We start from the raw sequence: 26482 nt of genomic DNA, 5'->3' as shown, positions 1-26482 counted from the left end.
ACTACATTTAGTAAAATTTCATTTTGAAAATTATATGTGTAAATTAATTTTAATTTAATTTTTAAAATTATTCACATAAAACTAAGATACTGGAGTATCTTTTGAAAATTTTGTCCACAAATATTTTTTATGATTAATTTCAATAACATTAATTTTAATGAAAATTAAATTTATCCAAAATCCAATCAGTCCAGTAGTTTTTGATTAGTAAGTGAGAATGGAAAATACGTATTATTTTGTAAATTTCAGGACATCCTAAACTTTTTACAACATTTTGAGGTGTTTTTTAATATAAAGCATATAACTATAAATAATACAATACACACAAAAATCGTGGGTCTTTCAACAACAATAAAGAAACCCCTATGGATCCTGGTAGATTATTCAATCTCCAATTTTAAACAGCAATTGTAACGACTTTTGGCGATATGTAAAACTTAAAAAACACTCAAATTTTAATAACTTCAATTTGAACAAAAAATTGATCCAAATAATGGCAATTTAATATAAATAAAGTGCGCTGTTTAATAAATATTCTAATAAACCACATTTTTGCATGTCATTTTGCAGATTTTGAGCGAAATATAAAAAAAAAAATATTTGTGAACAAACAAAATATAAAAATAACCTGAAAGAGAAATGATTATTAGTTATAATAAATACTTCATATAATTTATCCATAATTACTTGATCGCTTTAATTAATTGACAAATTTCTAAATTGAAAATTACTTTCATAAATTCAAAATTTAATCAAACAATTATATCTCAATTTGCAAATTCTAATTTTAAACAAAACTCAACCTTGAAAAATATTCACAAACGTTACATTAATCTTTAAATTTTCATTCATAATGAAACCCATCACCAAAAAAATTTAATTAATTTTTTTGAAGCGAATTTTTTTACATCGTAAAAAGTCATGCACTTATCAATTAAAAAAAAAATGGGGAAATTACATAAATATTTCGTAATTATAATTCAACGGTGACTCACCGTATGGTTTCACTCATGGCTCTTATGTGGTAAATATGTTGTTATTGTCTTAAATTTATATCTAACCTTATGATCGATCTCGTACCGCGGTGGCCACTGGATGATTTGAAATAAATATATAAATATTTATCAGTTATTTCATTGAAGATTAATTCACGAACTAATTCTATAATTGTATTTGAATTTTAAAATTTTAAAAGAAGCGCGAAATATTTAAAATTTATGAAAATTATCTTGCATATTTTAAAATTTAATGTAATAAGCAAAAATTCCTTATATCATTATACTGAAAAAATATTAATGATTACAGATCATTTTGAAAAGGTAAGCCATCTATGAACTTGTATTCAATTGCAAAATGAACTTGAATTAAATTGCTAATATTAGCCAAATGCCAATTTTACTAATATTCATTCTGAAATGTTCACTACAAAACATATCTTCATAACATTAATTACTGAAATCGATATCTTGTTCTGATATTTAATTCGAACACAAACTATATATGGACTATTTAAGTTCGAAAACTATTTAGGAAAAAATCTCAATAAATCGACTATAACTGATATAACACTCACATCCGCCTAACTGATTGCAAGGTAACATTTCATCCCGTATCGAGCTTTCCGTTATCGCGAGCCGTTACGCCCGTCACATCCCCTTACGGACCGTCACATTCCGTTACACCCGTCACCGCGATCCCGAGCATCCAGTGACCACCGGCCGATGTCCGCCGCCGCACCGCTCCTCTAGCCGGCCGCTCTAGCCGGTGTACGGCGTCGCTCTAGCCGCCCGATACACACCTAGATGTCTCGTTGTGCTATAGTGTCGGAAGGTTAAACAATACTGCATCTAGTCGCGCGAGGGTGCCACGTGACCGTCGGTGCATGCATATGCGTGGATATATGCATATGCTTATCATCATTTCCTTTCATTTTTCGCAAATATATATATTTTTTATAAAAAAATGCTAACCTTACATAACTTACGAAGAGCATTTGAAAATGCTCTTTAATTTCTTAATTAAAAATAAATGCAAAGTTTATTTAAAAATACCGGTTCAGTCATGTGACACACTCGCGTGAAAACATAAGAAAAGAAATTGATATATTCAATTGGAAAACTTGAAATGTAAACTGGAATTAATCGTATTTAATTAACAAAATGGTATAATAATGTTTTTAATACACATTTAAATAATATATTGTAAAATCTAAATCATAAATTTAAAATGTTAATTTGAATAAATTGTATCAAAACATAATTTTACCATATTGTATCGAAAAAAAGATCAAAAAATATTATTATTATTACATCTATCTGTAATGTAATTTTACTTTACTTTAATAAAAAATTTCACCATTATTTGAAAATTTTAAAATGTTTAGAGATAGAAAAATCATCCAAAATTTGTAGAAAATCAAATTACAGATAATAAAAATTCGAAAAATTCTCAATAAATTCAAACATGAAAATTTATTCGCATAACTATAATAACTATTATTATCATAACACAATAAAAATTAATCATTATTAACATTCGCACCAGCAGTCACAAGAAAATTACATTTTAAAATTTTTGGTTGAAAATTATTTACGTAAATAATTTTACGAAATTATCAAACTATTTCAACTTATCAATTACATTTTCAAAATTGTTGATTGAAAATTATTTATGTAAATAATTTTAATATTCATCACTTTTTCAATTTCAATTGTTTTAATGTCATTAGCAGTCCCGATGGTAAGTGGGTACTGTGCTATGTTTCAAAAATTGCCAGCAATCTCATATATTTCAGAAAACAACCTTAAAATCCATAGAATTCAATAATATTTGAGTACGAAAAAAATGGTATTTATGTAAAAATTGTTTAAAAAATATCTATTTGTAAATATTCTAAAGTTATATTATCAGTTACTCAATGAAAATGATCTCTGGTGTAATTGTAATGAAAATTAATAATTTCATTAGCTTAAAAATGCGTAAGGATGATACCTGTAATGTGAGTTTTCATTAATTATTTATTGATTTTAAAATTATTTATTATCGTAAAATTGTAATAATTGAACTAGAAAATTTTTCAGCAATTTAGTGAGCAGTAAAATACCAAGAAAGTAGTACGGGACTCGAACCCTGACAATGTTAAAGATATAGACTGACTAAACCAATAAGGAATCATTTTTCAATATATTATTTTTCAATTGCAATAATTTTCAAAACTGTCTAGTAAAATTTATGTATTAGAAATTGTAAAATTTTGTCACTGAAAATTGACTTCAAAACTGATTTTAAGTGTTAAATCATATAACTTATGGTATAACCATCACTTGTGGGTCTCTCTCTATAAGTCATCGCAGTATGGAAGTGATAACGGTCTATCTTAAGATCATTGACCACTGACCGCGGACATCTATCTCCGATCTCAAATACAATAACTCCAGGTAAATACGATGACTTTCGCAAGCGTTCATACCTAATTCTTTGGTAAATAATAAGTATGGAAATATGTGAGCAATACATCTGTAAAACTGTAAATTGTAAGATTTGTTTTATTACAATGCTAAACATTTATCGATAGTGTCATCGTTGTTACATGTGACATCTCGTGAAATCGCCACAAGGTCATAAAATAATCCTATCCTATCCTAAGTAAGACATGACCTATGATCATTATATACGACGAAAATCATTTTCTTCCCAACCTCTAAAAATATTATGTCAATTAATGCATGCAGTCCACCTGATGGTAAGTGGCTACTGCCGCCCATGGATATATGTAATCAACTCCAAATAGGATTAGTCTTACTCGAGGTCGGCCACAGATGCGCCGCTACCTGAGGACTAAGCTGGAACGCCTCGGAAAAGTCTGTCTCCCTTACCACACCCTTCAAACCGGAACAAAGCAGCGCCTAACTCTGCTGTTATTAGGCAGAAATAGGTGTGGCGGAGATGCCGCCGAAGTCGAACCACAAACCACAAAAATGCCGACCAAATACATAAAAAGTGACCAGGAATCGAACCTGCACATTACGATTCGGTGTCCTAACATATTATTAATATTTGGATTTAATAATCAACTACCAATGTCATAGATTTATTCACTTTTTTCTAATATTTTATACTTCCATACTTATTATAATATTATATTGTTATGTAATATTTTGGAAACCGTGACTTAGTATTGAGGGCGCCACTGTACTCTATCACCCTACCGTAAAATACAAAGATTTTATTCAATATATTTTAATAGAATATCATAAATACTTTAAATTTATACCTGTAAGTTAAATCTCAAATAACATTATTTTTACACTAGTATATGATTTCCAAATTTAATTTCGACCGGGAATCGAACCCGATACGCGCATACCACATGCACACAATTTTCACTGCATAACCACAGAACTCTGAAAAATTGTTTAAATTCTTAATATAGTTCACACCGTGGAATCGAACCCGGGAACCGCCTAAAACTTCACAATAAAGCAACACCACTCCAAATATGTCTGAACTTCATTACTTTATTTTTGTGGGTAGTATAACTATTACTTTATGAGGGTAGTAAAATAACTATATTTTGGGAGCAGAAGTGGCGCCCTCAACCACATTAGCCACCCTCAGATTCGACGGTCACGTGACGACGTGACCTCACGACACGTGCGTCGTCGATGCGTCTAAAACACGTCGAATCTTGTTCTATAATCACGATAAAAATGTCCGAAGAAAACTTATATTCAATGTCACCCCTCTGATTGCATAATCATCTAATATCGGCAAAAACAAAGGTCCCCACCTAATCCCTTTTTTCCTGCTCCTAGCCCCGTTTTGCCCCCACCTAGTCCCTTTCTGCTACCAACTAATCTCTTTCTGTCCGCACCTAGCCCTTTCTTCCTCGCAACTAGCCCCTTTTGTGCCCCGAAGTAACCCCCCCCCCCCAACTAACCCGTCCTTGCCCGCACCTAGCCTCCTTTACCCCCGCACCTAGCCACTTTTCCCCCGTACCTAGCCTCTTTTAGACCAACACCTAGCCCCCTTTCCCCCGCACCTTGCCCCGGTTTCCCCGCACATAGCATATCTTTCCCCGTACATAATCCCTATTCCCCCTTATCTAGCAATTTCACCCCCCCCGCTCGCCAGCCGCCTCCCCCCGCCTCACCTGGTCCCGCTTCCTGTCCTTGTCCTCCTTCTCCCGCTTGCGCAGCTCCGCCACGTACTCGTTGAAGTATGTCTTGCGATCGCGCAACTTCTCTATTCCCTTGAAACGTTCGTCGCGGCCGTACTTCGACGAGAAGTCCGTGAACGACGATCTGTTGGCACAAATCAGTGTGTTTTTTTTTATACATAACTAGCTGACCCGGGAAACTTTATACCGCCTCAGAATCTATTTATGAAATATATTTCGTATTTATTCACCTTTTAAACCTTCCCTGGACTTCCACAAATTGTTCTAAATTAAAATTGGCCAAATCGGTCCAGCCGTTCTCGAGTTTTAGCGAGATTAACGAACAGCAATTGATTTTTATATATATAGATATTTTCATAGATGTATTGACTATGTACCGTCAATATATTAATAGTGTGAAAAATTCTCTCAGGGACTCACCACGCCGCAGACTATGTATTGCCCTTATTGCTCTTTTTTGAATAGTGAATAGAGTATAGTACGCGCTAAACTGCTAGTCCGCTCTGAAGTTGTTGCGAGCAGGTGTAGTCATACAATTTGCTATGGCGACGCGATTCATTTCTGTATTTAAAGCGGACTAGCAGTTCTACGCAGACTATACCTTATTTTAGCAAATAAACATTTATTATTATTATTTATTATCACTCACTTGGGGTGCAGCTTGGCCTCCTCCATGAGCGCTCGGAAGTCGTTCTTCTTCTGCTGCAGGCGGTTGTTCTTCTCCTTGCGCTCCTCCTCCGCGCGCTCGCGGACGTACCGGTCGAACACCTGGACGGACAGACACACAAACACTTTTATTTATATAAAAATAAATGTTTATTAATCTAAATATATATAACTCAAAGGTGACTGACTGACATAGTGATCTATCAACGCACAGCCCAAACCACTGGACGGATCGGGCTGAAATTTGGCATGCAGGTAGATGTTATGACGTAGGCACCCGCTAAGAAAGGATTTTGATCAATTCTACCCCCAAGGGGATAAAATAGGGGATGAAAATATTATTTCGTAACGCGAGCGAGCCGCGGGCAAAAGCTCGTTCATTTATAAGACACACCAACAGAATTACATAAAATATATGTTATACAAACTTATTCTAAACACGTAGACTGGTATGTATGCCAGTTACAGGTGCGTACATCTTTGTTGATCATAAATATAGACTATCATAATATAAAGCATAACCATACTATAAAATATATAGACCAATGTTTGTCTGTATGTTTTTCATTGAATCGTAAACTATACATTTGATCATGTGATGATTTCTTGCTTGACGCACAAGCGGATCGAGGGGAGTGGAGCGCGAGGATGGTACTTGCGTAGACAATGATCTTTAGCAATGTTGTTGTGCATGAGCCCACGAAGCTTTCTGAGTTGGTACAATCAACTTTCGACAGATGGCGTCACTGGCATCTCAATGAAGTTACAAGCTTTCAGTTATATGTATGTCATTTTTTTAAAACGCGGTAATACTAATATTTGTATATAATAAAGGTGGTTGAACCCTTTGAAGTCAGCCGGCATCATACCTCACCAGCATAACGCAGACGACGCTAGCTTACACCTGACGGGGTTACCTTGTCAGCCCTCCATATCACTCCATTACCTTCAAACCATCTCCCAATCACCGCTCACCTGCTTGCGCTCCTTGGTGTTGAGCAGCAGGTAGGAGCTGTCGAACACGATCTTGTGCAGCTCCTTCTCCCACGGGCTGAACGCGGACACGTCGCTCTCGTGCAGCAGCTGCAGGAAGCTCCGCACTCGCTGCTCGAAGGGCACCACGGCCCGCAGCCGCGCCGCGCGGATCTCCGCCTCGATGGCCGCGTCCTTGCCCGCGTCGATGGCGGCCGCCGGTTTCTTGCTCGCCGCTGTTGTGTCCTCTGTTGGTTGAAATGACAACCGTTAACATTTCTCAAATTACGCAGTATTAGTTATTTATTCGTAAAATTTCTCTAAAAATGTTTTTATTTGTCAAGAATTCAAAAAAAGAACTTACTAATAAGCCGATTGTGGCTTCATTCAATTTCAAGGCGGCGAAGTATCTTTACTAATCTATGGTAACATCTTGACTTTTGCAGATTACTTTGCTGTCTTACGAATTTTCGATACGATAGAACTTCGATAGGACACAAAAACTGCACATCGCTGCTATAAAAGTTTTCGCTTCGATAAAACAATAAAAATAAATACTAATATTAAGTAGCAGTAGTTAAAATACATACTGTCGACAGGCTTGTGTTTCTTGGCGGGCTCGGCGTCCGAGTCGTCCGAGTTGGTGTCGTTGGATCGCTTCAACTCGCCGTTGGAGCTCTTTGTTGCGACGCTCGCTGTACCCGACTCCTTCTTCTGTGGGTGAGAATATCATGTTAGGATTATGTTATCTGGGTCTGTTTATCAACACATGTTTCATAATCAAACACGTTGGTAAAGGTAAGGTAAGGTCAAACACGTTGGTAAAGGTAAGGTTGGTAAAGGTAAAGGTAAGAATGTTCTGTGATTCGACTCCGGCGGCACCACCGCCACATCTATTTCTGTCTAATTATAAGTGTTACGCGCTGCTGTGTTCTGGTTTGAAGAGTGTGGTAAGGGACAGAACTTTTTCGAGGCGTTCCAGCTTAGTCCTCGGGGTAGGGGCGCGTTTGTGGGCAACCTAAGGTAGGAATCTAATCTTATCTGGGGTTGGTTACAGATGCCCACGGGCGGCGCTAGCCGCTTAACATCAGCTGGACTGCATTTTCGTCTGCCACCCATAGTTTTCCCACCAGCTGAGTGGTGGCCACCTTGCCTCGCAACATACCAGGCGGTGAAGTTGGTGACGTACGTTGGTAGAGTACGCGCCAAACTGCTAGTCCGCTCCGAATATAGAGTACCCAAGGCACTCTCCGCTGCTCTCGCCCGCGGGTACATAGCTGCGTTACTGTGCCGTAACGTAATTACGGAGTATACGCTAACTAAACCTGCGCGCAACTTCAGAGCGGCCTACAAGCTTGGCGCGGGGCGTACCTGCAGCTCGAGCAGCGCGTCCGGCGGCTGAGAGATGGCCTTGTCCACGTCCGCGCGACCCACCAGCTGCGCGGGACGCTCCCAAACGGACAGATTCGCCTTCGGGTTGTAGAAGAACACGCGGCCGTCGCCCGTCCACACCATGCACCTGGTAACGATAAACATTTAAAATAGATGTGATAAACCTATGACGTACATGCAAATAAAAGAATTAAATTTAAATAATAATGTACATATATAGGGTGAATTTTCAAATGGGCTTGCAGGGCTAAATCCAAATCTATAAGGATAAGCAAAAAATGCTGAAATAGTTACGAGGCTGATTTTGATAAAAAATAAAACTGCAATATTACTTTCTTAAAAAAAACTTTTCCCTAGTTGCGAATAGAACGAGACCATTTAAAAAAAAACGCAGTCTATATTATTCGACTATCAGATAGTCACTTATAAGGACCAAATTCTAGAAATGAATAATAAATGAAAACTAAAGGAAAAGGCTAATTGAGACAAAAAATACAATATTTTTCTTACCTTTTCCACTTTCTAACACTCCATCGCCCGACACAAACACCAACAACAACATCACACTCACCACGGCGTCCCAATTATCGGCATGCTCGTCTTCGGTCGCGAGCGGTCCGCCCTCTCCTTCGCAGCTACCTTACACTCACTACACAAACATCACACTCACCACGTCCACCTGCGCCTCCTCGAGCGCCTCCTTCTCCCTCTCGGCCTTCCCCTTCTCGGCGCGCTCGCGCTCCGCCCTCTCCTTCCCCGCCACCTCACACTCCACTACTACCCCACACACACAACACACTCACCACGGCGTCCCGGATATCGGCATACTAGTCTTCGGCCGCGAGCGGTCCGCCTTCGCCTTCTCGGCCGCCTCCTTCTCCCTCTCGGCCTTCTCCTTCTCGGCCCTCTCCCTCTCGGCGCGCTCGCGCTCCGCCCTCTCCCTCTCGGCGCGCTCGCGCTCCGCCGCCGCCGCCGCCTCGGCCGCCGCCGCCGCCGCCTCCGCCGCGGCCTCCGCAGCCGCCGCGGCCTCCGCGTGGGCCTCTACATCTATCACTGGGTGGAGGTATATTCGATTTATACACTCGAATTCATGTCTTTATTGATCATGCTTATAGTATACAGAGTGGATACTTTCATACGAATCGAACGAGTTAATTTTGAACAAAAATACACCCTCTACATTATTCCACTATCTGATAGTAGATAGTGCTTATAAGGATTAAATTCTGGGAAGTAATGTTATGTGACAAATTAAAGGAAAAGGAAAATTTTGAAGAAAATACATATTTTTTCATATTAAGTTGGCGGTTAAGTTGCCGCCATTCATTAATTTAAACATTTCGCGTATTAACAACTTTTTTTGGCCTAATGTTTAAAATAATTCGAAAGCAGACGTTTTGTACTCCAAGAATTTATATTTTTATGTGCGACTTAGTTAAGGTTATTTTGGGACCAATATACAATTGTCATCATGGTTTGTCAAATTTGTCAAAAATGATAGCGTTTGGGCAAACAGGAAGATCTTTTCATTACCTTTAATACCTAAGAAATATTGCTTAGTTGATCTCACATCGAAAATTGTACAGGTAGGAGATATGAAATATGTATATATTCAAACTCACTCAAAGTCTAGATAATATATATTAAGTTAGCTTAAGATGATGTAATGTAATACATGACTGTCTTTGTATTTTCACCTTATTTGACACTAGCTCTAATTAAGGTTTAAAATGTAACCAAGGGATATTTTTTTATTAATTTGCAAATGGTCCAATGAATACAAATTTATACATTTACCCTACAAAACCTTTGGTAAAGTTAAGATTGTAATTTAAGCTAATTATAAAAAAGAAGATTACCTTCAATTTTTTCTTCGACTTTAATTTTATCCACCAATTTTTTCTCCTTGACGTCAGTTTTATTCACTGCGATTTTTGTTATTATATCTGTAATAAAAAAAAAATAGCAATTAATTTTATATTATTAAATTTGTACCCACAATATTTATAATGTTGTAATGGCAAATGATGCCAGAGCACGTTATGGTATTGGACATATGTAATCCACTTGTTTGTCTCCATCGGTCTGTCTGTATTCTCACATGTCTTCTGGACTGTTTGTCCATCTGTCTGCTTTTTATACATTCATATGTCTCTCTGTCTGCCTGTCCATCCGTCCGTCTATTTCTAGTATTTCCGTCTGTCCGCCTACCCGTCTCAGGCAGTGACCACAACACTCACCTTGTATGTCTAGCAGTTTGCTAATTTTCAGCTCCTCCTTTTATATCTCAGTTCGTTTGTCCATCTGTCTCTCTGCCTACCTGTCTATCCTCCATCTATCCCTCTGTCTGCCCATTTTTCTATATCACAGCGGCCCCGACACTCACCCTCCAGGTCCCTGACGCACTGCGGCTTCTCCCAGACGCTCTCCTGGCGGCCCGCGTGGTAGCAGTACGCTCCACCTGTCCGCGTCACAGCGGCCCCGACACTCACCCTCCAGGTCCCTGACGCACTGCGGCTTCTCCCAGACGCTCTCCTGGCGGCCCGCGTGGTAGTAGTACGCCCGGCCGTCTGGTGCCGCGTGTGTCGTCCACTCCGCCGCTCGCATCGCCAGCTCGGGCGGGATGCGCTGGTGGCACAACACTACACGTTAGTCACGTCACTACGCAGGGGAAAGATGGGAGACGCGCTGCCGTAACGACACTACCATCAATACACCGGGGGGAGGGGGGAGTGGTTACATTGACACGATATGCGACTACGTGATCACTACACGTCGCTGTGCAGAGGAAGACTATATCCGTAATAGCATAGGAATTATTTTATCTCGCTTTGACTAATTCAAAAATATTGCAACATCCTTATAAAAAAACTTATAACTCCTCTCTTTTTTGAATTTAACAACTTTTTGAAAAAAAAAAATACTTTTTGTACACAAAATGTATTTTTTTTTATCAAAATTAATGTTTTTAATTAGAGAATAATAAATATAGTTACTTACAGTTTCATCTCTGCTTGAATTGGATGACGCCGGCTGCTCAGTACGCGGGTCTTCCTTGGCCGTAACAGGTTGCTGTGTTGCCGCACCTGCATCAAAAAGCCATTATTTTAATATCACAATTAAAAATGAAATCAAATCAAATGGGAACATTCCTTTCTGTTTTAAGTAGGAAAAAAGCATACAGTCCACCTGATGGTGAGTTAATACTACTGACAGGACGAGTTTTACTGGAAGTTGGTTATTCATATATGTTGCTACCACATTAGAATTAAATTGAAATGCCTCTTTATAAGTACTTATTCTTTACCACACCTTTCAAACCAGAAAACGGAACCAACACTGTTATTAGGGAGAAAAAGTTGGTATGGTAGAAACTCCTCCCGATGCATTCAAATTGCATCACATAGTGTTCTACTACTTTAAAATATATATATATTTAAATTAATCAATTTACCTATATACCTATTTAGTGGTCACTTTCAGTACAAGTTTCAGTCAATTTAAAGTATTGAATAAAAATGCCTTGTATTATATTCTAGCACACCATAAAACAATTTATTATATTAAATCCTTACCAGCATCAGGCAAAGCAGCGGCCGTCCTCGCTGACGGCTGGGCGGCTATAGGCGGCGCCCAGCCCCAGCCCCAGGGCCCCCGCGGCCAGGGACCCATGCCCGGGGCACCCGGCCCCATTGGACCACCGCCGGGTCCCATCGGCCCACCACCAGGGCCCATCGGACCACCCGGCCCCATCGGACCACCACCGGGTCCCATCGGCCCGTTGGGGCCCATCGGACCACCACCGGGGCCCATCGCACCCGGGCCGGGGCCCATCGCACCAGGCCCGGGGCCCATCGCGCCGGGACCGCCACCCATGCCTGTTGGCCCGGACGCTATCGCGGGACCGCCGGTCATCACTGGGGCACCTGGAAGATTTTCTTAGCAAATTATCACTTATACATCTTAAAATATAAATAATCAAACACAAACAATTACTTTGACTTTCAAGAAACTACTTCCGGAATCTCTAGCCAGAGGCAGTCGCAGTCTGCAATTTAGGATGCAAGGAGGGAACGTCATAGGGAAACTTTTGTTATTTTGGACCACTTTCCTTTAATGGGTTTCAAACATATTTTATTTTGAATGTCTTATCTGTATGAATAAAAAGTAGCATACCCATAACTACTGGATTGGCCATCAAAGTAGTGGGAGCAGCGGCTGCGGCTGCTGCCGCCGCGGCCATGCCGGTCACTTTTGATACTGGAATAAGGGTAATTAGTTAGAAAACGAAAAAAACAAATACTAGCTAGTTGGGTAAACTAAGTAAAAATATAAATGTCAAATGTCCTCTATTTCTCATCGTAATTAAAACATTTTTTGTTCTTTTTTTGTAATAGAAAAGGCCAACATGCACTGCAAGGCATGGGTAAACTATAAGATGAAAAGTACAGTGGACTGCAATATGTTTGCATGTTGCATTTTTGCTATACTTTGAGAAGCGCTGTGACAAGCGAACCCAATGTGCGCAGGTTTGAGAACCACTGGCGATAAACGGTTATAGTCCACGCCAAACTTCCAGTCCTCTCTGAATATAGAAACCCCCCCTCCGGCACCCTCCGCTGCCCGCTCGCACCCGCGGGTACATTAGTATGCCGTTACGGTGCGACGGAGTATATGCTTGTAGTTGTGTTCCATCCGCATTGGCTCTACGCGCAACAACTTCAGAGCGGACTAGAAGTTTGTCGCGGAGTGTACAAGGGTGCTGTACTAACTCTTGGCGAGGCGCTGGGCGCGGGCCGCCTGCGTGTCGCGCTCGGGCTGCTCGTCGTCCTTCTTGCCCTTCGCGTCCTTGTTCCCGCCTGAAACACACACACTACGTTAGAGATCACTGTAAACACATATACGTAATCCCGGCGCTAGACATAAACAAATATTTGAACAAAGACTTTGCTCACACATTTGAACAGTTACTTGTTTAAATTCTTTAAACTGTCACGTATGTCATGGTCTCCTAGCAACTGGACTTTGCGCATGTGTAGCAGGCTCCGGACATATTTGAAGTTTGAACGCTTCGATGTGTGCTCGAAACACCAACACCAAATGGCAAAGTGCAAATATTTGAAGCAAGCTTTGAACAAATATTCAAATAACCATGCTTCACTGTGATCAGACATATGTTCAAATATGTGTTCAAATGTTCGTGCTATGTCTAGCGGGGGCCTTACAAACATCCCATGGCAGCTTCTTGTAACTCGTCAAGTGATGGCGTTTCTGAATCATGCTATCAGAGTTTTATAAACATCTTGTATATAAACAAGTTCCAAACTGAGATTGTTGGAACACGCACCCCTTCCTGTTCATAATTAACTAACCCCAGAGTGATCTCCCATTTCCAAAGTGATAAGGGAGATATGGAGATATATATACTTATCCAAAGTGTTCAAACTTAGTCCTTAGAGGTAGTATCTGGGGTTAATGACAGATCAGGTGAACTGCATGCTCACTAAAACCTCAAGATACATAATAAAATTCAAAATACTATTGCTCGCTTTAACAATGAAGAAAATTAACGATATATAAAATGTATTAATCCAAACAGAAACTTTTACTTTTAAAAGAGGCCTGTGATCAACACACACATATAGGAATGGTTTTAGGATGATTAATGCCGGTCATTCATATTCAATCTATCCAATTTCTACCTTCAATAGATAGAAATTTGACAATATTTAGTATCAACAAATTGTCAAATGTTGCTAGGCAAAATATTCTTAAAAATTTAGCTAAAACCACTGCATCAAACTGCAAAAACTTCGTTTCAAAAAGATTTATTATCAACCAGCCTTCAAAATTATCATAATATTGTTGTTCTCTACACTTATTATTTATACATTCAGTATTGTGTTTCAAGGCAAAAAATTTGCATGAGACGAATTTGTATTGTCAAAATATTATTTCAGTTATAAATTTATTCTGATACATATTGTATGAGTGTATGAGGTTTAAGGTAGTAGAATCGTATGTGACTCAAATTTTGCTGTAATTTTTTTTGTTTTTTAGAAATATTAAAATCATTCTTCTTCTATATTCTTCTTGATATATCATGCCTATTAGCCCCCACCAGGATTCTCCGTAATGTCAGTACTACAGATATTAGACACACTAAAATGAGTACATAAACAGCCAAAACGGAAATTGCAAAAACCAATACTGTTACACCGAGTAGGTACTACTGCCACACATTGTTCTAACATGAAGCATTTCGATTGTAGAGTTCTTCTTTATAACGAAACAGTTAAGCGGCGGTAGAATATAGGAGTAGCAGACAAGCATTCAGTCCATCTGATGGCAAGTGGCTATTGTCGCCCATGGACATCTGTAATCAGCACCAGATAGGATAACATATTCCTACCCGAGTTCAGTTACAAATGTCCCACTACCCCTAAGGACTAAGCTGCAACGCCTCGGAAAAGTATGTCTCCCTTACCACAACCTTCAAACCAGAACACGGCAGCGCTTAACACTGCTGGAATTTCTACAGATGTTAACCGACATACATAATAATATAAAGTGGCCTTTGCTGTCTTCAGGAAGGGCAACTGGCAACGCATCTATGATCGGTGTCAGGAAAAATGGCCTGTTCTATATGGAGCCAGTGACACCTGTTTATAGCAATGACCACTTACCATCAGGTGGCCTGCGAGAGATGAGAGTTCATTTCCTACTTCAATCATACAAAAAAGCAATTCAAAAACTCACCATCCTTATTAACCCACGGCGGCGGCTGCGACATATAAGGGGGCACAGCACCCGCCGCGGGCCCCGAGGGCTGGGGCCCCACTCCGGGCGGCATCATGGCGCCCATCATGCCGTTGGGCATCATGCCCATGGGGGGCCCTCCCATCGGGGGCCCGCCCATGGGTCCCCCAGCCATCGGCATCGCCTGCGATGGCGGGTACGGTCCTATAGGATGAAAAAAGATAGATATTATGTATAGTCAGCGTAATACTGCTAGTCCGCTCTGAATATAGAAATGAATCACGTCGCCATAGCAAATTTGTATGAATACACCTGCTCGCAACAACTTCAGAGCGATCTAGCAGTTTGGCGATAACTATACACTAGAGAGATATTTGATTGAGTCTGCAAAGTATATTTACTAGATTTGCCCGCATCTTGATTCAGATGGATTTAAAACAACAGGAGAAAAGTATAAACATACTGAGTGAAAAAAACAATTGTTAATTACATAATTTAAGATAAAATTAATTGAATTCCGTTGGTTTAACCCTACATCATGCTCATGTTCTATCTCATCTTATCATGTCAGATCATAGGTTAAATCGTATCACTTCACTCCAGACCGGAGTGAATTATAGCAGAAAAATCAGACAAACCAACATTAATTCTACACCACATAATTGATATTATGGAACATCAACAAATATCTTCAACAACACAGCCTCATTACAATTATAAATACAACACACAAATCCTCACTCACCGCTAGTAGCTATAGCCTCCATCTCGGCCTGCGTGATGACCTTGCACGTGGGCCCCTCCTGCGGCCGCGTCCACGTGGTCTCGCGCGTCCTCGAGTGGTAGTAGTACGACTTGCCCTCCTCGGATTTCGTCTCCACCCATAGCTCTGGCGCTGGCTGGAATGGTATTTTATTTAAGTAAATTGCTTTTGGCCCCATCAATACCAATGCTCTAAATGCCATGGTTATACATATAATGGCTATCTACTATTTTTGTGGTACTACTAATCCTTCCAATGTTCAACACATGCTGTAATTGTAAAGGTACACTTTTTGTGGAAAATTAAATGTCTATCAAAATGTGGTGTACTTAACTACCTGTTCGCAGTTGTAAGACCCAAATAAGTTTACGGTAACGTTACCATTGCAGACTTATGTCTAAATCTAATAAGTTATCTTATTAAAAATGCAATTAAACAAGAATACGAAGTAGTGAAACAAACAAACCACATTTATTAAGGCAAATTGTTCACATTTAGTTGGTCTGAAACCTTTAAGAAACTGACTTATATAATCATATGATATTATTCAAAAAATATCAGCTAAATTTACCATATTTGGTGGCGGCATGCCCGGAGGCCCGCCGAACGGTGGCGGCTGCCCCATCATATTCGGGGGCGGGCCCATCGGTCCCCCGGGGGGCATCATACCCGGCGGGGGGCCGAAGGGCGGCGGGCCCCCCATCATCCCCGGCGGGGGCGGGCCCATGGGCCCCCAGTTGTTGTCAAAGTTTGGCCCGTTGTTGAAGCGGGGGCCGCCTCGCCCCCTGAAAAACCCTCTGCCGCGCATCGGAGGTCCCCCTGGTCCGTACCCCCGGCCACGAAACCGCATAGGCGGTGGGCCGTTCATCCACCCGGGTGGCGGCGGGCCCCGACCTCTACCCCTGTATAAAAACATGTTAATAATGTTATTTTAAGATTATTCTTTTGTCATAGTAATTACAGGCATAATGTACTAAAGATTATTCAAATATAGTTTAAAAACTAAGAACCACGCTAAAATTGCACAAAGAAAATCGTTAATCCTGATGATCCTGATAAGGTGAATGGGATAATATTATTAAAATCCTTTACATACCTACATACATACATACAGGTCAAGCTAATAAAAGCATGGTAAAAATATGTTACATTTCTTTTATAAGACTTTCTTCGGCTCACTAAGGAGACAAGTGGCTAGATTTATACAGATGCACAGGTTGTATAAGACCTATGAAAAATTAAAAGGCTAATGGGATGTCAATGATAACTACAATGCATTTAATTTCTAATTGAAGTTGATCATACATGCTACATGCTTCCATGCTACAAAAACAAAATTATTTCTTAACTAGAGTTACAAAAACAGGACTGTGTAAAAATATAACCCATATTTCTCTCACAATTTAGACATTCAATGAAAAAAATTGCCTCCCACAAAGGTGTAAAAATATTAATTAATGTTAAAAATTCTTTGAAGTAAACATTTTCATAACAAGGTTATTTTAAACAATAAAACACAGCCACAAAAAGTACATGCATACATAAAAAAACGTACAAAACAAAAACATTGAAGCAATATATTGTTTTTTTGTATTTGTCGTTTTAGCAACCACCATTGTACAAACTCTGTAAAATTTTCAAGTGTCTTTCTATTATGGTTCCAGAGATATAGCACTGAGACAGATGGACAGATAGCAAAAGCTTAGTAATAGACACATTGAATTAAATTTATTCTGTGTTATTAAAAACAATAATAATTACAAATTGTTACTAAAACTATTAATTTAAACAATAAATATTTTTAATATAGCAGTAAATAGGTTTACACAACATATCTATCTACCCATTCATATACTTATCGCACAACACCCACTCACATTAGTGAAATAATAACGTGATTTAGCAAACAATTGAAATTTGTTACTGGTTTGAAAATGTTTTTAAGTGCCAAAACTGATAAGAAATCTGGCTGCATTATTTTTTTTTTTTGTATAATTAGGTTATATGTCCCACATATAAGATTGGATTTATATCTGAGTTTGGCCACAAATGTGCCGCAACCCTTGCGTACTACGCTGGAATGTCTCAGAAAAGTATCTCTCCCTTACCACACCCTACAAAGCAGAACACAGCAGCGCTTAACACTGCTAATGTAAGGTAGAAATAGATGTGGTACTTGTGTGTCTGGAGTCAAACTAAGAAGGATTCTATCATTTTTACTGTTTTTAAATAGTTACTATAGCTAGTATAGTCCATGCAAAACTGCTAGTCCGCTCTGAAGTTGTTGTGTACAACTACAAACATATATTCCGTAGTAACGTAAGGGCATACTAATACACCTATTACCCATGGGCGAGAGCAGGCAGCGGACTGTTGCCGGGAGGGGTCCTGCGGTCTTTGTTCCGCTAATATGTACAATTTGCTATTTGACGCGATTCGTTTCTATATTCATAGCGGACTACCATTTTGGCGCGGACTATACAATTCTTATTAAATCTTTTCAAATCTTTTTGTTTTTTCATACATCGCAATCAAATAATTCTACTTAACAAAATCAAATAAGTAATGCATTCCATAATTAAAGCATATCTGCCTACCAAACCCATTAAAACACAGCAGCACAGCAGACTTAAAACATTTCATATTCAATAATCACAATACAATTATTTACAGTCCATGCAAACATAAAAATAACATTTTAAACAGAGAAGAAAAACATTGTCAAAAAATAGCATGCTTGCGACACCTCTAAAAAGTTTTCTTCTAAATTAAGAAGTCTATGGTAATAAGAATCCTATGGTTTGAGTCCAGCGGGACCACATCCACACCTATTTCTGTTATAAGAACAGTGTTAAGCGCTCCTGTAGTCTGGTTTGAAGGGTGTGGTACAAGGCATACTGATCCAAAGCATTCCAACATAGTCCTCAGTGGTAGCTACACAACTGGGTTCGACCTCAGGTAGAAGTCTAATCTTATCGGCTGATTACATATGTTTATGGGCGGCAGTAGCCACTTACCATCAGGTGGACTGCATGCTCATGTTTATGGTGAAAGAATATTTGTGCCCAGTAGTGGGACACTAGTGGGTTGATAGATATTATAGTGATATAATGCTACAGCACTTAAAATATTCATTATTCCATTTTGTACATAAGTATTTATTACGTTCACAAAATTTCCCTTCCTCTAGTAGCTATTGCAAACTTTGATAACATACACTTTTCGAAAATGTTCAATTTCAAGCTACGAAGCGATACATTGAGAAACATCATCACACTAAATATATTCTTGCTATAATCAAACTTTCTACCATGCGTATTTAGATTTTCTGGTCAAATACACACGAAATTGCGTCGTGTTTTTTGTGAAATAACACAAAAAATTCCGTGAATAGTTCGGTTAGCGCTAAGTGCTAAAGTACTTGACAATAATGCAAGTAACACGTTAACCAGCGCGGAGTATAGCAAATACTCACCTGAAGTTGCCTCCTCGGCCTCTGCCCCTAAAACTACCCAAACTCTCTTCGTCTTCCTGATTATCTTCAAGATTTACAGGATCGCCCAGTTCCTTAACGATATCAACATTTTCTGTACTCTCAGTACGATTCGCGTCACTCAAACCAACGTCTTGTGTGTCCATAAATTCTTCTTCCATGTCGTTATTAGTCACTTATTATTCACTAAACCTATGTCCTCATGCCTGAATATTTATATCACAAACCGACACCCTTGGCACAATGGCGGAACAACATTGATCAAACCAAAATGGCGGCCGATGGTGGCTTGCTGTAGGGATGGAAATTGTAAAATCGGTAATATTGAATAGTTACCGATTTTCAATCAGGTCGCAGGCGGGTATTATTCACAAAATTATAATGTGGTTATTCTTTAGACTTTTGCGTATAACTAGGTCATACTATTGTGATTGTGTTTTTTTCTTCGCGAATGACTATTAAAAATAAATTAACCGACTAGATTCCATGATTATAACATGGATTAAAAATTAAATTTATTCGATTTTATAATGAACTTTTGCCTGGCATAATTTCGTTATTATTACGAATATAAAAAACCGGCAAAATTCAAAATCCCATAATAAATTGAAACGTACTTTGCCACAATGTTAAGCTAGGTCCACATTTATCATTTTTCCGTATGTAGTAATAATATTTTATAACGATATTATACTTGAATGTATCACAGTGAAAAAAACAGAGTAAGTTGTCTCTCTTACATATAAAATTCTTGTGTCACAATGTTAGTTACCTTACTCCTCCGAAACGGGTTTACCGATTTTCACCAAATTTTATATGCATATTCAGTAGGTCTGAGAATGGGCTACTATCTATTTTTCATACCCCCAAGTCATAAGGGTTGTTTACCCTTGACATTTTTTTTATTTATATGACAACACAACGTTTGCCGGGACAGCTAGTACAATATATTTCAAACAATAATTACTTCTCCATATTTCAAAACAGACGATGGCTGCGAAGAATGTCAACCTTCTCTCCTCCTCCCGCATCATCTTTACTATGTCAACGCTCGTCACCACTGCTTCATTGCAATCTAGTTTAATGTCAGTCCCTACTTAAGTACTTAGAATTTTAAATAGTTTATTGTTACCTGAAAGTAGCCACATAAACGTATAGACGCATGCAATTGTCCTAATTCAAGTAGAAAACGATCATGTAGTCCACCTGATAGGAATTGACCATTATCGCGCAAAGGGCATCTGTAAAACTTCAGTTGGAATTGAAGAAGTCAGCCACAGAGTTGCTACCTAAGTTCCCACGCCTCGTATAAGTTTGTATACATGTGTAGATGTGTAAGTGTATTGTGTCCTATATTATATTATAGTGTAAAACGAACTATAGACGTAATTCATATTTTTTATTTTCTCATCAAACAATGGTTCTTTTCAGATGTCAATAACATTAGATACCATAACTAGAATTTATGAATTTTTCTTTTTTTTTAACATGGGTGCCATGGTCGTTTATATAAATATCCATCATGTATTCCCGTGCCTGGGTTAGGATAGGGTGCTGGATTTCTGTAATTTGGCGTGTTTGAATAGCAGAAGCAGTTCGGTGGGATGTAGGGCTGATCTCTTTCTTCCTTAGATGGTATGTATCTCGGTTTACATAACGGTGGGCAAAAACAACCCGGAGCCTTGTTGTTGCAAAGTAAATGGCAGTTGCAACATAATCCATGACAGCATTTACTGTAGGTACTCATTTTCGCTTTCAAAATGTCCATCTGGTTACTCTTCGGCTTTAATAGATCGTTTACCAATCCACTCCTTAGTTTCATTGTACTAAAATAACGAACCTGAAGCTTCGACAAGGGTTCATCCACTACATCCAAATTTAAACTCGGATATATATTCATTCGGGAAGGTGACACTAGCATTGGTTGATTGTCTTCAGAGATTGGGGAATTATTTTCTTCTAGAGTAGAGCAAATATCACAGGGAATGCCGTAAGAACTAACAGATGTCAAAGATTTAAACGGATAGGTGTCTATTTCAGGATCAGTAGCAAATAAACAACATCTAGCACAAAGGTCAAAAGGACTTGACAATGTTGGACCACAGGGACCACCAGGTCTAACAGGTCCAGATACTTCAATAGGCACACAAGGGACGTTAAAGCAGGGGCCGCTGGGTCCATTACAGATACTGTAGGTGCCGCATGCACCACAAGGAGCACATGCTCCTGGAAGGCCGCAGGGTGAGCATGGGTCGTACCAAGGTCCACAACATGGGGTGCAAGGTCCACAACTGCATGGACCACAGAATCCACAGCAGCCTGGACCACATGGTCCACAAGGAGCGCAAGGGCAATATCTACATTGAGCGCAACTAGCACCAGGACCACATAACACAACACCAGAAGGACCACATGGGCCTCCAGGATTCGGAGGAGCTGGGCCACAGGGTCCGCCAGGCTGGACAGGTCCGGCACAGGGACCACAAGGTCCAGTTCTTATGTGGTAAGGTCCACAAAACCATGTACCATAGGGATAGTAGTAATAGCCAGTAATATGCTGAAGGCACTTAGCAGGTGCATTACAAGGTGGAGGTAAGCAGCAGCCGCCTGGTGGAGGACATGCACACACAGCACATGCTTCTTTTATTTGATTAGATAAATTTAGACTTTCAAGAGATGGACGGGTAGCAATAGTGCTAGACGCTCTTTGCGGGCAGAACTGACGAAGAATGTGAAATTTATTTTTTGTTATACTTTTCTCATTGATAGAAGTTGATGATCGCATTTTTGATAATACACATAGTTCGAAATCATTCCTTTGTGAAAAGCATGGACAGGAGAAGCTCTTGCGCGCCAAATTTCGCTTCCTCCTTGGATCTTCTGCTTGCTGCGTCATAGTCTTCAAACCGATTAGCTGGATATTTGTGACCACTTTCTGTGGTTGCTCTCTCATGGGCCTCAACGTGGCAGCCTTCGCTGAAATATTATTTTTTACTGTAATATTAGTAATAATTATTTGTGTTTATGTTTAGATGTCATGTGTATATTATATTACTTACAAACTAAAGAGAGTTATACTAGTGGATTTAAGAAATAACACAAGGTATTCGTTTAATAAAGTTTATTTCGTCTTGAGCAGTGTTTAGATAAATTGATATGATTGTTACACTTGTTGACCTATTTTTAATTACAAGTTAATAGAACTATTGGGGAATTAATATAGGTGGACGGGGGAGGGTGAGTTACTACGATAATGGGATTTGATCAAGTATTTATAAATCGTAAGCTTTGAATCCAATGTCTACATAAGGTCGGGGCTCTGAACTTCTAGCGTTAGAAGTGGAGAATTTAGTATAAGCCCCCGAACTGATATTTGGCCCATTCCACAATTCAGAAGCTAGAAGAGACTGCGGTTTCTCAGATTGCGAGCACATTTGACAAAAATAGCGGTGTCGTTTGTGACGAATTGGACTCCTGTTGCCCTTTTGTTTTACGTCATATTCCGTTTTTGCAGATAAATCAGACATAGTGCATTTATCATTGCTATCACACTTTGGGCGGTGAGATAATTTCGAATAAGGTCGCGATTGAGTACTACTACATTTCTTGGAACTACTTTGCGTACATGTTGCCTGATTACTGTACGGCCAAAATGACATCGTTCTAAATGTTTGGGGTTTTGGTTTGGAGTCATTTGGGTTCACGGCAGCGGAGGTAGTGTTAAATGGGAAAAACTTCGAAATACCAACTCTAGATTGTTTATTTGGATCTTTGGGGGTGTTGAAAGGGTTATTGATAGGAGAATTGATTGGATTAGCCATTGGATTGGGCATGATTGGACCGGGCATGATTGGACCAGGCTTGGGCATTTGATTCATTCCAGGTGGGGGGGTCGCAGTGGAGGATAGTACAGCTGATGCTGCAGGACAGACGCATGGGGCTAGACAGCATTTCGCACAAGGTCCGCAAGGCCCACAAGGTCCACAGGGTCCACAAGGTGCACACGGTCCACAAGGACCACAAGGGCACGGTCCTGATGCACCGACTGGATAACAGGTTCCTGTTACGTGATACGGTCCGCAAAACCAAGTTCCATACGGATAGTAGTAGTAGCCGGTGATGTATTGAATACAACGAGGGGGTTGATTACAAGGAGGAGGTAGGCAACCACAGCCACCTGGACAGCCGTAGGGGCCACAAGGCGCTGGACATGGGCAGCCACAGGCGCAAGGCTTAGAAAATGCTCGCTTGGGGGTAGCCTGACTAGGTTTGGATTGTAACCGGTCGGTTGTTAAGCGTGAGATTGCGTTGTGTGTAGCAATGTGTCTAACTTGTAGATGGACGAAATCATTGAAAATTGGTCTAGATCTAGGTGGGCTGAAGTGTCTAGGTCTCAAACGCAGGCGGGCTCGCGACTCTGGAACGAGGTTTGGACATGACATGCAGAATCGGACAGGGGTGATCTTGCTGGTGGCCCTCCTTTTCCCGAAGGAGTACAGTTGCTTCGCCTTCCCGATGTTCAAGTGTCCCAGAGGCAGAGGTCTGGTCTTCAAACTGCGGCTTGGCACGGCTGAAGCTGTAAAGTGTATCGTTTGTATTTCTATCCTAAACGTCAAGTAAATAACCTAGCTTTCTATTAATATTTATGAAAGAACGAAATGAGAAAATGAAATAGAGAGAGAGAGTTTGTGTACAATGTTTATTGAACAAATATCGACTTCAAAAACATAGAATAAACATAAAGTAATTAAAAACTTATTTCATATCAAATTTCATTGGCTAAGAAGAGTTAAATTGTGTTTCATTCATGGGTTGTTCATTTTTACAGCAACAGAGGCACGAGATGACATTTTCCTGTCTTTACTGTCTTCGTGCTTCGGAGGCGGATGAGGTATTCCAGGTGGCATCGGAACTCCTGGCTGTGATATAGGCTGAGCTGCTACGGTCCCTGCCACTGCCGCAGCTGCATTCGCTGCTTCTCCTGCTCCTACGGCGGGTGCCTCGCATCCAGGACACGAGCCGCATACACATTTCTTTGGCGGTGCTTTCGCTGGGCAAGGGCAGGGGCAAGGGCAACAAGGTCCGCAGGGGCCGCAGGGGCCGCAAGGGCCGCAGGGACCAGGACATCTGCAGGGACCACAAGGGCCGCAAGGACCACAAGGGCCACACGGTCCACAAGGCCCGCACGGTCCACACGGCCCACAAGGACCGCAAGGTCCGCAAGGTCCACAAGGTCCACAGGGTCCAGGGCATCTACAAGGACCACAGGGCCCGCAGGGCCCACAAGGACCGCAAGGGCCGCAAGGACCGCAAGGCCCACAGGGACATGGCCCACATGGCCCACATGGGCCACAAGGTCCACATGGGCCACAAGGTCCACAAGGTCCACATGGGCCACAAGGTCCACACGGTCCACATGGGCAGCCGCATGTCGCTGCACAAGTGCAGGTGGGACAATTTTCTACCTTTCCTTCATCTTTCTTATCGGAGAAATGACGCCAATTGTAAAACTGATCGCCGCAGCACATTGGCGTATAGCGTCCCTCAAACCAATGTCTGAAGGTACACGCGTCACGGACACCCACTGCGAACAAAGGACATCCACTGTTATAATACTCAGCTACATGGCCGCCGGCTGGTAGCTGGTGCTATTCAGAGGAACGAACGGCTTGGTCGAGTATTATAACGGGGACATCCTCTAGCAGTGGCCGCCGTTCTCCGAAATAACACAAAATTACCAGCGTAAGCGAAATTAACTACACGCTCGCGAAACAAGTGAAGACGGCCGCAAAGATTGTAAATTTTGAAAAGAAACATTTTTAAAGGTACAGATTACTACGACAATTGAAATGTCATTTAGAAAAATGACAATGCATGACACTAGCGATTAAGGGTTCGTACACAAAACTGCGATGCGACGTCGCATCGCAAAAATCTGCGAGCTCCCTCGACGCATCGCAAGAACTTGCGAATTGATTCGCATCGCACAGTGTTTGTTGTTGTTGGTCACCCTGAGAGACGCTACGCCGCACGATATCGCATCGCAGCAATTCGCATCGCAATTTTCTGCGTTGCGAATTCGCATCGCGTCGCATCGCAGTTTTGTGTTCGAGCCCTAAGAGGTACGGAAATTCTTAATACAATTTATGCGATGCACTACTTTTTAGTGTGTACTGTATAATAAGAAAATTCTATATAATGTATGCGCTACACTAAATACGAATCTTCGATTTTTTGCAATACTCTTCAAGAATCTACGTAATACAATTATTTCCATAATTATACAAAAATCGTACACAACGAAAAATTACCGATTCCTAATCAAATCACTACCAAAAGCAAAAGAAATATACCTATACTGCCAATATATCTAACAGAAAATTGGATGAATTTCAAATTACTACACAAGCACTAATCTAAAACTAATCTGAAAGTGCATAAATTACTTACATATCGGAGCCGCATTCTTCTTATTCGTAGCAGTAGCTAATGGACGACCCTTCAGACATTTTAAGAAAGTAGCGTTTTTGGGTAAAACCGCTTTCCTCAGAACTAGAGCCATATTTTGCAACAAATTCGTTTAATTTTCCCTTATTTTTCCTGATAAAACACTTAAAAATTTAGAATATATTTTTCCGGTCACTTGAAATTTTGGGCCATGGCAGATGAATATTATGTCTTGTCAGAACAAAAGCTGGTGAAGATTATCTAAATTTGAATTTCGCTATCTTCTTTTCTGTATTCTTTTATGGCATTTAGAATATAAGTTGGCATGTACTTTTATTTTTGTAATCAGTAAACTATAAAAAATTGAAAAATAATTTAATAAAATTAATAAATGTAAAATATTCTATAAAATATATATTTTTTTAATTAATAAATTTCTATTAATCATAAAAATTTAAAAAACACTTACTAACTTTAGCGTGGTTGTTAAGGTCGACCGCACTACATAATAATATTGATTTCCAGACATTATCTTGGCTTAGCTGTTAGACATTGTCTTCTGATCATCGATATACTACTAATAAAGCTTCTGATCAATAGAAAAGCATATTCACGCTCACTTCACATATTTTATTGTTCCGTGAGCACATTAATTTAAAATTTATTATCACCTGATTAACGGCCGTACTTCTATGAAGGTAGAGAGAAAGGTAAAAAAATCCACCAAACAGTCGACGCAATGGTCGAAATATTAATAAAATCCTATTTATACAATTTCCTGAAATACCCAAAATTCTAAACATGGAAAAAC

At 39.9% G+C, this 26482-nt stretch overlaps 2 protein-coding genes across 4 annotated transcripts in view; both read right to left on the bottom strand.

Moving 5' to 3' along the window:
* The window catches only part of LOC140751234 (uncharacterized), a 43235-nt gene extending 23725 nt beyond the window's left edge, over window positions 1–19510 (bottom strand). For all 3 annotated transcript variants that reach the window (XM_073085105.1, XM_073085107.1, XM_073085106.1), the window contains exons 1-16: window positions 19207–19510; window positions 16303–16633; window positions 15714–15867; window positions 14969–15172; window positions 12982–13068; window positions 12386–12469; window positions 11785–12135; window positions 11210–11295; window positions 10702–10837; window positions 10069–10155; window positions 9013–9262; window positions 8189–8336; window positions 7408–7531; window positions 6821–7065; window positions 5829–5947; window positions 5153–5303 (exon numbers count right to left, since the gene is read on the bottom strand). In XM_073085105.1, coding sequence (XP_072941206.1) covers window positions 5153–5303; window positions 5829–5947; window positions 6821–7065; window positions 7408–7531; window positions 8189–8336; window positions 9013–9262; window positions 10069–10155; window positions 10702–10837; window positions 11210–11295; window positions 11785–12135; window positions 12386–12469; window positions 12982–13068; window positions 14969–15172; window positions 15714–15867; window positions 16303–16633; window positions 19207–19385 — 2736 coding nt within the window. In that variant the 5' untranslated portion in view covers window positions 19386–19510. The remainder of the gene's footprint in view (window positions 1–5152; window positions 5304–5828; window positions 5948–6820; window positions 7066–7407; window positions 7532–8188; window positions 8337–9012; window positions 9263–10068; window positions 10156–10701; window positions 10838–11209; window positions 11296–11784; window positions 12136–12385; window positions 12470–12981; window positions 13069–14968; window positions 15173–15713; window positions 15868–16302; window positions 16634–19206) is intronic.
* A 1096-nt stretch (window positions 19511–20606) lies between these two features.
* LOC140751208 (uncharacterized) lies at window positions 20607–25948 on the bottom strand. Its single transcript, XM_073085069.1, has 4 exons — window positions 25675–25948; window positions 24032–24808; window positions 22499–23800; window positions 20607–22200 (listed from the first exon to the last, which is right to left on the bottom strand). Exons 1-4 carry the CDS (start codon window positions 25784–25786, stop codon window positions 20708–20710), a joined length of 3684 nt encoding a protein of 1227 aa, XP_072941170.1. The 5' UTR covers window positions 25787–25948; the 3' UTR covers window positions 20607–20707.
* Between the last annotated feature and the right edge of the window lie 534 nt (window positions 25949–26482).

Source organism: Epargyreus clarus, unplaced genomic scaffold, assembly GCF_041222505.1.
Source record: "Epargyreus clarus isolate Ecla_fem2 unplaced genomic scaffold, WU_Ecla_fem_2.2 ptg000022l, whole genome shotgun sequence".
Taxonomy (NCBI): Eukaryota; Metazoa; Arthropoda; class Insecta; order Lepidoptera; family Hesperiidae; genus Epargyreus; species Epargyreus clarus.
The sequence above is the reverse complement of the archived record's forward strand: the minus strand, read 5'-3'. Positions and strand labels throughout refer to the sequence as shown.